The 12,584-nt window shown below is 41.5% G+C and overlaps 1 protein-coding gene across 13 annotated transcripts in view; it reads right to left on the bottom strand.

The window, feature by feature from the left end:
- TDRD7 (tudor domain containing 7) overlaps positions 1-12,584 on the bottom strand; it is a 47,198-nt gene that overhangs the window by 16,705 nt on the left and 17,909 nt on the right. For all 13 annotated transcript variants that reach the window (XM_088157062.1, XM_088157063.1, XM_088157061.1 and 10 more), the window contains 2 exons: positions 11,196-11,281; positions 9,825-10,042 (listed from right to left, as the gene is read on the bottom strand). In XM_088157062.1, the coding sequence (XP_088013188.1) occupies positions 9,825-10,042; positions 11,196-11,281 (304 nt within the window). The remainder of the gene's footprint in view (positions 1-9,824; positions 10,043-11,195; positions 11,282-12,584) is intronic.

The following is a 12,584-nucleotide window of genomic DNA, read 5'->3' on the forward strand; positions in this document are numbered from 1 at the left end:
TCCTTGTGGGTCCCTTATAACTGAGAATATTCTGTGATTCTGTGACCTTGCCTCTTGTCACCTCTCCATTACAGAGCACAAAGCAGAGGCAACTGCTGGCAGAATGAATTATCAGGGCAACAGAATGAAGCCGTTCTACACAGGAGAATAATATTTTTGTCCTGGGCTTGAATAACTGAGGCAGCTCTGAAAAACTGAAATCTGGAGACTCAAATAATAAAACTTCAAATAAAAAAATACTCCTAAGATAAATACTGACACTGTAACTGAGTGGAATGCAAAAGAGCAAGTCTCCTTGTTTTGACATACACAGATAGTGAGGAAAAAGGCAGACATGCTCCTGGATGTGTTGGTAGGACAAAAATTTTGCACATATATGTTTGACAACATTCAAAGAAACAACTGCACTAACATATATAAACTAAACAAAGTATCCACTTTCCAATGCCAGCCTTGCTTAATTGTGTGTACAGTGATAATCATATACTGGTAACCTCCTGGAGCATCAACAACTTCCAAGAAGGAACTAGAAAAAACACATTCTTGAAATGAGAGTTTCTATTGACAGTAAATGTACTTCAGTTTCAAGGTCACATTCAAACTAGCATATGCAGTTCCCTTCTGCCATTCTTCTAGAAGGTAGGAAAAGAAAACCTGTAAAGGAAGTTAGCATTTAATGTCAACGACAGAGTCTCATCTTATGTGGCAAGACGTCTGGCTCTTGGTTCTTGGTATCCAACAGGTTCTCTCTCAAATCAGAACTATCACTCCGATTCATTCAGAATTTGTCAGAAGTGTGGTGCAGGAATTTCTTCAGATCTGATTAAAATATGCTACATGGAAGCCAACTACCACAGCATACATACCACAGATGGTACACAGAAACATTTTAGCGACAGGCACCTTAGACACATGCTTCAGTGTGAAGGCAGCTCTCATCTGACCTTCCTCAAGAGTACATGAAGTTCAACTTATAGCAAGCTGGAGCTCAAAGCAGTGAGGAAGGTATTTCTGGCCTTGATCCACACCTTTCATCCACACTCTGGCTGACAGCACCTCTTCTCTGTCACTGGTAGCCACCAAAACTTCAAGTCCCACTGGTTTTGCCCATCCCTCTACAGTACAGGTCTGCCCAGGCAATGGTGAGATGCTGCTTCAACATTAACATTCAACTCCTCCTTGTACTTCCAAGTAGCTACTTCTGAAAGCAACTGAGCTTAAGCTACCAAACTGCTGAGTATGTGTCCAGAGCAACCAAATCTTGGGAAAAATCCAGACTTGGCCAGTGCTCTTGAAAGACTGAAGATCCCCACTGCACTCGGAGGTATCACACAGTAAGGAGCTTTTTCCTTACAAGGATGTGGAAGCTTCTTAAATCATTCAGTTACAGCTAATCTTTGGAATCCAATCCAGCTTTTACAGCTTCTAGTCTGATATGCAATTATTTATTTTGCATGGGAAGTTATGATAACTATCTTCTTACCCTAAACAACAAAAGAACACATCAAAACACTTGTTTTTAGCCAAGCCTCATGTCAACTGGGAAGCTGAAACAGGACTGGAATATGTTGGCCAGAAAAGCTGTAGCATGTCCATTGTTAAAAACATGACTGGATACAGACCTGGACAGATTGCAGGTGACCCTGCATGAGCATGAGGGTTGCATTAGGTAATCAAAAGAGGTCCCTTCCAACCTCTGTGATTCTGTCTCTGGCAGTCATTTCTTCTGCACCTAAATAAAACGTCAGAATACAAGTAATACTGTGTATATTTTTGTATTTTCTTTTGTTGTTAAACTAAAGTATCCGTATTGTCAAGGTATCCTCTGTTCAGGTTCAGCTTGTGCTCAAGGCTGGGATGCTCTACAAAGTTCAAGAGTGCTTTAAATTGCCCCATTCCACCCATCCTGTTTTCCCTCCCTTTCATTACCCTGCACATCACAGTGAAGATACTTGTTCTCTATGTTCTTGTGCTTACAAAACTCTGGCTTCTGAAAATACACAATTACAAAGGAAACTGTGATGCAGTAAGACAACTGAGTCAATCTAACAACCCTATACTGTTGAGGTTGCCCTTATTCCTCACATCTTTATGCCAGCACTGAGGATTAGCAGACAACTTCGCCAGCGGTCCTTTTTGGCTGTAATAGCCTGTACCTCATAATGCATTGAAGTTCTACAAGGTCAGAAAAGTACAAGACTTAACACACAGGAGATGCACAGGTTGCAGGAATAAGGAAAGATGCTGTCAAATGGAGTCTGACTTCATCTGGTGGCTCATCACGCTGTCTAACCACTCACCACCAGGAGTGAGTTTCAGGTATATCAATTTACAGCCTGCTCTAGCACTGTGTTTGGACAGCAAGGTTATTCTGGACCTTCTGTCATCAACTGGCTCATTGCCACATGTGCTACGACACCATCTTCTCAGTGAGGCTGACACCAACTGTAATCAGCTCTGTGCTGAAGTACGTACAGCACATCTAATTACATTTTAAGTAGAACATGTCTTGTGTTCTCTGAACTCTGTTCTAAATGGCTAGTGGCTCTTTGTCTAAACACCGATTTTTTCAATGAGCATGGCAAAAGAAAGTTAACATAATCCAAGAGCTCATCTACTGGAAAGAGTTTTTAGGGTTTGTGTAAAACTGTGAACTTTCATTCATACATAGTACCAGATGTGATAGCCTGCTCCACTGCCTCCTTTGTGTGCAAAGTACATTAGAGTTGGATTTTTTATTCTTTCAAGTCTGTTTCTCTGATCAGAAGGATGACTTGTTTCACACAGCTTAACTGTGGTATAGAAATTCCTTCTCTGACAGTAAAGACCAGACAAAAACAAAATTTCTCAAGGAATACAACTCTCTACTGTGGCAATCCTTCTCTTTTCTGAGCATACCTATTTAATTCACTCTGAATGTTACAGTAAAAATTCAGCTGCCCGATGCATTAGTATGTAGTACCTATTTTGTTAAGACATGGTGTACTGCCCAGGACCAGATTCAGAAAACAACAGTCTCAGTCCTATTTCTGTCAACTTGTTTACCAGATAATCCTGGCATCCTCCCAAGCCTTTTAGTTTCACTTTCTGCAAAAAGTCCCGACATGTATAAATATAAAATATGAATAATAATCTGAGAACTAAAAACAGCTAAAAAATGATAAAACAGATAAAATATCCAGCAGTCAATTAGGCAACATCTTGTTGTTTTCTCAGGCAGGTCTCATTTTTATCTAAAAAATTCTCTACCTTGCTGTAGTGATAAACTTCAACTTGTAGTGACAAACTTCAACTTGTAGTGACTATTACAAAAAAAGCTCAAACCAAAAAACAAATAACAAACCAAACACCCCCAAACCAGTGAACAAATATATGCTAATTTCCCCCTTAATTTCTCCAATTTTTTTCCAGTTATGTATTTTCAAGACTGACAGACTGTGGGACCTGTCCAATACCTTACCAGAAATCCAAGAGATTAAGTGAAGAAAACAAAGCTTTCCTTTACGATGTAAAACCTCCTCCTCATAGTAAACAGCCAGGCAAATGTTCTCCAGTCTGAGAAGCCTTTTTATACAGCATCAGCCAATATAGTGTTTAAGGTCACTAAAGAATATGCTTACGTGTTACATATTGTTCAGCTTTATGTTTATTAAAAAGCAGTAAGAAACCTGACTGAGGAATGATGGATTACACAGATAAAACTGTCCTCTGACAACAACAGATTAATAGTTAATCTGGTATGTAGCCAGAGCTGGTAGGGTATTTTATGGAAAGGAAAATCTTTTCTCTAGAACTGCTGAAAACAAATGTATCTCTTCCAGCACGAGTGAAATTTCAAAAATCAGAATGGTAGTGTTATTTTTCTACCAGTTCCTTCAGAAAACAGACAAAGACTAAGGCAGTCATCACCATAAGATAACTCTAGAATCAATTCAATATGCATACTTCATTCTGTCAATTAAAAGGTGTCTGCTTGTTATTCATTCTACAAAATACCGGCACTAGGACTGGTGTTTTCACCAAAACTTCAGGTTTTACAAAGACGGAATGACTTCTGAGGCACAAGGTATGATAGGGTCTGACAGGATCCATCTGTTCTGGTGGATAAAATGCATTTTTGGCTGTAAGTGACTCGCTGTGCCACTTAAGACACAAGTATATGGAACAGGATAGGATTCACCTGAGAGTATAATGGGACCTGGAAGAAGCACTTGCCAGGCTGCTTTCCATCTTTTATCACCAGTCCTGGATAACAAGGAGGTCTGATGACTGGCAGTTGGCAGTTAGAAGGAAGATCTGGAGAACTACAGGCCTGTCAGCCTGACCTTGGTATTGGCAAAGGCTATGGAATAGATCACCTTGAGTGTGATCACATAGCACGCACCAGACAAAGGGATCGGGCTTAGTCAGCTTGGATTTGGGGAAAGGCAGGTCCTGCCTGACCAACCTGATCTGCTTTTATGACCAGGTGACCTCCCCAGAGGATGAGGGAAAGGCTGTGGATATTGTCTACCTAGACTTGAGCAAAGCCTTTGACACTCTCTCTCACAGTGTTTTTCTGGAAAAGCTGGCAGCCCGTGGCTTGGACAGGGGCACTCCTTGCTGGGTTAGACACTGGCTGCATGACCGTGCCCAAGAGTGAAGGATAATGGTTCTGCATCCAGATGGGGACTGGTCACAAGTGGTGTTCCTCAGGAATTAGTATTTGGCCCAATCCTGTTTAAAATCTTTCTTGAGGATCTGTATGAGATCGACTGTACTCAGCATAATTCACTGATCACAGCAGGCTGTGTGGGAGTGTTGATCCGCTGGAGGGCAGAGGGCTCTGCAGAGGGATCTGGACAGGCTGGATTGATGGGTCAAGGCCAAAGGTGTGAGGTTCAATAAGGCCAAGTGTCAGGTCTTGCCCTTGGGTCACAACTGCAGTGCTACAGGCTGAGGCAGAGCACCTGGAAAGCTGCCCAGCAGAAAAGGGAGATGCTGGTCAACAGCATCTGAACATGCAACAGGACTGTGTCCAGGTGGCCAAGAAGGCCAGTGGCATGCTGGCCTGTATCAGCAATAGTGTGGCAGAACCAGGGCACTGACTGTCCGTCTATAATTCAGCACTGGTGAGACCACACCTCAAGTTGTGTTTGGTTTTGGGCCTCTCATGGCAAGAAAATAATTTAGGTGCTGGACCAAGTCCAGAGAAGGGCAAAGGACCTGGTGAAGGGTTAGAGCTGGAGAGAGTAATTCCTATGAGGAGTGGCTGAAAGAACTAGGGTTGTTTAGCCTGAGGAAAAGGAGGCTCAGGGATTACTTTACCACCCTCTGCAACTCCTTTCAAGGAGGCTGTAGCCAGGTGGGGGTCTGTCTCTTCTCCCAGGCAACCAGTGACAGGACAAGAGGTCACAGACTAAAGCTGCACTGGGGGGGTTCAGGCTAGAGATTAAGAGGAATTTCTTCACTGAAAAGGGGGTTAGGCATTGCACAATCTGCCAAAGGAGGTGGTCAAGTCACCATCCCCAGAGGTATTCAATAAATGACTGGACTGCCAACCAGTGCCATAGTTGACAATGTGGTGCTTGGTTGAAAGTTGGACTTGATCTTGGAGCACATCTGAAATACTTGTACGCCAACACACAGAGTATGAGATACCAACAGGATAAATGTAAAGCACTGGCTAGTTCCCAGAGCTATGATTCCTTTGGTGTCAGCAAGACTTGGTGGAGCAAGTGCCACACCTAACGTGCTGGGATGGAGGGCTGCAGGCTCTTCAGGAGAGACAGGCAGGGCAGGCAATGTGGAGGAGTTGCACTGTATGAAAAGGGGAAGTATGACTGCATAGCCCTTACTGTTTGCAATGACATGGGTGAGAGACCCTGGTTTCAAAGGAGTGTTGTAATGTCTGCTACCAAGAAGCACTCAAGAGAACACTCTGGGTTGGTATTTTGTTCTTACTGGAGACTGCAACTTCCCAGACATCTACCATGAACACTGTACTGTTGTGACAAGCAAATCTGGGAAATGTGTGACGTTTGCAGGAAATAACTCTTGGTCACCCTCAGAGTGAGTCAGCTAGGAAATAAGGCCTCCTAGGCAGAGGACTGTGTCAAGGGAGGTTTGGACTTTATGCATTTCTTTACCAGGAGGGTGGTCGAACACTTGAACAGGCTTCTTGGTTGATGCCTCAAGCCTGACAGTGTTCAAAAGACATTTGGATAATGCCCCCTAATAATGTTTTAACTTTTGGTCATTCCTGACATGGTCAGGCAATTGGACTAATGATCACTGACAGATTCCTTCTAATTGAAATACTCCTTTTCTATTTATTTTGCAAATACTTATCACTTGCATTTTCCTGTAATGAGTCAATGGTACAGGAATAATAATATATAATAGCTTTGCATGAAGCTATTATAAATGCCAAGATCCCTTCTTCCCAAGCTTCAAAGTCTACACAGAAAAAACCCCAATTTTTTAATGTAGTGAGAGTCCTTTCCGTCCATGGCTGCAATTAGGATTACAATGAAATTTTATGGGCCAGAAACATGGTATGAGAAGGTTACATACCTCTTCAGAGCCCTGGTCTTTATAACTCTGAACAACCCTGTATTATTAGCCAGCTGAACTTGTATTTGCATCCTTTATAAACTCACTTGTTACAGTTCTGACCAGCTTGTATCCAAGTGTTACCCCTGAGTATCCCACCATAATTTCCTGCCTTTCTGAAGGCAGGAAACTATCCAAGGCTCGCTCCATTTCCAACTTTAAACCAACCGAATATCCACACAAGGACATTCCCTAATGTCCTAGGACTGCCTAATTCTGTAAAAGCTTTTGGAAAAGAACCATGAAAATTCAAGCAAAAGTTTTGAGAGAAGATCTATGAGTTTTAGGCTTCTCTTGCACTGCCATATCTGAATCATCATCACATCACACCTGAATCACTCACACAGTTCAAGTAAGTGAGGAGAGCTGAGCATGTACAAGGAAAAAGTTCCTTAAACATACATACAACTCAGTAAGGAGGTTTGTATTTAGACTGCAAAGGGAACCATTTTGACATGTTGCCAGTACCAAATATAAATTTATTATTACATTTTGGGTTGTATACCCAACACAAAAAAAAAAGAAAAAATTTTTAATTTACATGCCTGCATGCCTCTCACACCTCTGCTGCAATGTTCCTTCTCCCTCACGGGTTCACCTGCCTGCATCCCAGGGATTCAAGGCTGAGCCCAAATGCACTAAAACTACGTAACTTTGACTCGGAATTCTAAAAAAAAAGGCTAAGTTGTGAGAAAGATTTGTGACAAAAACATGTAGAAAGATAAGAAATGAGACAGGAGTTGGAAGTCTAAAATAGGGATCATTAGCTGCTCAAAGACACATGGCAAAGTAATTAGTCAAATAGAAAGGTAAAAAATTCTGACTAAATAAGGTGAAGGTAAGAGGGTCACTGCCAGTCATCACATTTTCCAGAGCACTAGTGCTGGAGGTGAAAGCAAACAATTCAGCAACATTATGGATCTGCCCAGAGCTGCTGAAGCAGATTTTTCGCCCTGCTGCGATCTGTCTAGACAACAAAGGTAAGATTGTAAGCATATTGTCAGCCGCATTGCTCATGAAGTCTGGGCTACAATATGTGACTGCTAGCCACTACTTGGTAACTTTGTACTTCTGCATTTAGCTGTGCAAAATATGTTGCTACAAGTAAGATGCTCAAGGAAACTGACCAGGCAACACACAAATAGACACAGTATCAGCCTCAATACCTCCTGCCTGGATTGCAAAGGCTGAAAAGAAGATCACCAACCTGCAACTTACAGTGACATTTGGAGAGTTGAACTCACTAAATAGGAAACATGTCCATTACCCATGGTTGTAAAAACATAGAAATTACAATTTCCTAGACAAAATTCCTTCTTTTCAAACAGAAGTTTTAGAGATGCAAAGTTTTTTAGAAGTGATACTCTCCAAACCACAATCCTCAAATTAAAAGCTTGGAGACACTGAAAGTATATTAGGTTTGTTGTCTGCTGGTTTGCAACTATGCTACACTGATCAGAATGAGTACATTAAGAATATACTCTTCTTTAAGAAGATAATAAAAGAAATACCAGGGATGTTTTTGAGCCTGGCAGTCACTCCCAGTGTAAGAAACCGACAAGAAATCAGATACCAGGTATCTTTACTTTCACTGGAGAGTACAGTCTGTCTTCTGCATTTCAAAAGGTTCCATAAAACACACCTTCAGACACTATGTTTGAACCAGGAACTGACTATATTTAAGAGATGTATAGTAGGTTTCAAATTCAAACTTCTCCATGCCTGAGCCATAATTAAAATTTTGTAAGTCAGTAAATTGAAACGGGCTTTAGAAGCTCATTAACAGTTCTCTACAATAAGACTGATTGTGCCAAAATAACTTGATAGTTCTGACTGCTGTTGTGCTGTGCCCATTGTATTACAATGCTTCCATGGATTTAATCAGTGCTTATTTATGCTTAAATGACTTTATTTGCATGCTAGAAAGAAAGAGATAGACCCAACAGATAACAAGCAAATAGACAATGAATACAGAACAAAGATCCTGGGTGAGCAAGACTGTCTGGAACATTAGCTACAAAAAAGACTAAAATTTGCTGCATGAATTAAGCAATTCAAGACATAACAGCTTGCTCTATAGATAACACAGGAACCAATCACCAACCATCAAAACAAATTGCTGCTGACTGCATATATTTCTAGTCTCCGTAGTAAGCTGTTACAAATACATTTTATATATCTGTGAGAATACCATACATGCAGGCAAATGGTGTTATTCCTGAAGAGCAGTTATTCAACTCAGTTAATTTCTTTTTTTGTTTGTTTGTTTGTTTGACATTTAATGCTTTTATATGAGAAAAAACTTAGTAGGACATACAAAAAATGCACTTCAGGAAGACAAATATTCTTATTACTTCAATACTCTTCTGTGCCACAGTTTGACAGATACCAAAGAAGTTGAAAGCCTTGATATCACTGGCCTATTAAAGTAAAGCTAAATCAAAGCCTTGATGCAAAGTAGCATAACACCAGAAATGACCCATGAATGCAGAAGAAGAGACAGAAGTACAGCAGTTGAAGACCCTCCACCCACTGGTGATGGCAAGTCATGTGTCAGATCTCTAAGTGGATACTCAGCCAGATAGCAGTTCCTAATAAGAGAGGCAACGACACCCTTGGTAATCAAGGGGTAACAAGCATCAGAAGGAGGGGAGAAAGGGGCCTAGCTTTAATCTCTCCCCCCAGTATTACCATTCTTCAATTTCATCTATTATTGTATCATAAACCTAACTAACACAGCAAAATTCCTTAGCTTAAAATGTGAGAAAGACCTCTGGAAAAGTCTATAGAAAGATAAACACAGTTAGAGTGTTCACAAAGGATGTTGGTAGCTTATAGCTTTAAGAGGAGGTAAAGTATAAAAAGCAATTGGGGAAATAACCAAACCAAGAGCAACAAACATGGCATGGAGATCACCTGTCATCAGCTATTTGAGTAGTCAGTACTGGGGTCAGTTAAAGGCAGCAAGTCAGCAACCTCAAGCACTTGCTCCAGAAAATCACAGAGGATGACCTTCCTTCTTCAAAACACTAGTCCAGTCAACAGTGATTTTCTGGGCTTTCAAAAGGCTTTGCTGCAATTTGGGAATGGAGTGGTGGGGGTGTGGAGGTTTTTTGTCACTGCTATAGAGCATGAAGGGAAATGCAGGTACACAACATAACATTTGGCAAATGAACACTTGGAAATTTATAGGGTACTGGCATCTTCCATAAAAATGGCTCAATACCTACTGTGCACACATGAGGCCAGTTCTCAAGCTGATAGAGCACTTCAGTGCTAAGGTCCTCCCAGTACATTTCTGAATAGATCTGAGGCATCTTGGACACCCTGACACCACTGCTGTACTTGTTCAGCAGCTCCTTAATGCGACTTTGAAGTTCATGGACATCAGGAGCAGTAGAGCCAGGGGCAACAGTATGTATCTCTGCAGTAGATGTATTCAAGCTATCTGTTGAAAAAAAAATACAGCTTTGAAGTAAACACAGTCCTACAAACAGAATGACAGATGATTACCTTTGTCCTTAAAAACTAAACATGGGAGCTGCCAGCATAGCACCAACTCTAAAATGTGGCTTTCCTGCCACTAGCATGGCTAGTTCAGTCACTTCCTATGGCAAAGAATTATGGAAATCTCAGACGTTTAACTACCTAAAGATGAATTTTCAATCACTGTAGTTACTTTCAAAAGATGCTGCTACAGGTTCCTTCTGAAGGGACTCTGGAAGAGGATACAGAACCCTCAGCCTCACCGCAGCTGAGACACTGTACTAAGGCAGTATTCCAAGAGGGGCACAAGATAATATTTTTCTGAGTACAAACACACCAAAGTTATTGCACGACAACCAAGAATGTTCTTCTATATTCAGAGAGGTGTACAAATCAGACCAATGATTTGCCTTTCATTCCAAGATATGTCCCGAGGAAAAGTCTCCACCCAGCAGGCAGGTTTTCTGTGCTACTCTATCCAAGAAAGCCCTCCAAGTGGAGCAAGAAAAGTGACAACTGTTCAGTTGCTCTGGGCAGTTTCATACATTGTGTGTAGGAATTAGGCAGCCATTGCCCCAGGGGAAGGTTCACATCACTAGCTTACCTGCTGCCTCATCTCTACTCCTCTTCTCCCTTTGGTGGGGTGTATTTGCTACCAGACCTGAAGCTTCAGAAATCAGGCTGACAAGTCGCAAAGAAAGCAACCATCATTTTGCAAGCCCATCAGCTGCACAACTGTTGAGCCACGCAGGGAGAAGAGTATTTGCTGGACAGATACATTAATATTGCTGCTTAGTCCTGAAAGCCAGGATTTTATCCGTATACTAGATTCCTACCCCATCGGTGAAGTTTAAGCTTACTCCTCCTGTTTCTAAACTCCTCACACTGGCTTTGTGATTGGCTTTGACACTTACTGCCCAATGTTTTTCCTATAAGACTGAGAGGCAGACAAGCAAACACACATTTCCTCAGCACAATGAAATAAGAGTGAAAAGGTTCACTCACAGAATATGATTCCTCATCCAAACCTACCTTCATTGAAAACAACTACTAAGATGTTTTTTTTAACATGACACCCACTCTGAGTAGTCAACAAAAGTTCTTAATGGGCATACCACTTGACTCTGTGGAAGAGCTTCTGGAGAGGTGAACTTGCAACTCCTTCTGAAACCGTGGTGGGACAGTCAGTCTCTTCTCAGACCTAAAATTGGAAAGAAAATTGTTTAGAATCAGTCTTCTGTCTCTAAATAACATTCCATTTGCTGCTAGGACTTACACATAAAACAAAATGCATTCCACACATTCCACACACTCCTAGAAGGCCTCCTGCACAAGATAAAAAGTCACAATGTCCTTGTTAGGAAGACAACCTGATCAGAAGTAACAGGATAGATCAACAGATGGTTTCTAGTTTTTATTAATTTTTCTCATTATTGTGGGAAACAAGGCACAGTAAAAAAAAAAAAAAAAGACATTAGCAAAGGGAAAGCATGTAGGAACACATAGACATTCAAGGTCTTTTTGTGGATGCTGCTGGTTACTCTGTTTAACAGATTCTTCTCTGAAGATCTCTCACACTGAAAGCACACAAATGTCATGCTTGCAGGTGTTCTTCTGGGGTCCCCCAGAGAGCAGTAGCTTTTACTTGGAAATACAGACACCAAAATGGGCTCCTGACATTGAAGAGGGCACAGCACTGTGCAGCTCACAAAGACCTGGAAAAAATTCAGCTGTGGAATAATTACATACACTGCAAGAAAAATGGAACAAGAGTTGGAGAAGGGAATTCAAAGACTAGGCACCATCTCCACCACAGCACAGTAGATTGCTCTAAACCAGGCATCTACTGACCAGAGTAGACTCTGCACATGCACTGGGCAAGCTTTGCAGAAGATCTCTGCCTAGGGGGAACAACAGTGGAGCAAGCCATAAACCTCACCAGTTGCAGAAAACACCAAGGGCGATTTTCACAGTTTCACCTGGACTCTGAGACGGTAGGACAGCAGTTCAAATATGATGCTAAGGCTAGTTGCAACAGGAAGGTAAGACCAAGCAGCCCTATGTGTCATCACACTGACTTAATCAGAGAATATCCATGAATCAAAAAGAGACCTCCCACATACACATCTCTTCTAAGCATCATCTTAAAAGATTTAACATTAATTTGTTTCCCTTGCTTTTATGCTGTCCCTGTTAGATGAAACCATCTCCATCAGCTATGGGATATCACTTGTACCAAAGACCATACTTCTGTTCTGAGTCATGTCCCGTAGCACTAGCTGTCATGAAAGGCACTGCCCAGCTCAGCAATTTACAAAACAGGAGTCATGCCCAGAAGTGCTAGGCAGCAGAAGATCAACTACAAGCACATTTATGAAACTCAGAAAGTACAAAAGCAAAGCCACCCACACAAAGTCAGAACTTACACCTGGCACTTGCTGGGTATCTGAAAGTCTCTTACAACACTTCACTTGCATTACAGAAAAACCGCTCTCTTTTCTAGG

Source organism: Sturnus vulgaris, chromosome Z, assembly GCF_052056855.1.
Source record: "Sturnus vulgaris isolate bStuVul1 chromosome Z, bStuVul1.hap1, whole genome shotgun sequence".
NCBI classification, from domain to species: Eukaryota; Metazoa; Chordata; class Aves; order Passeriformes; family Sturnidae; genus Sturnus; species Sturnus vulgaris.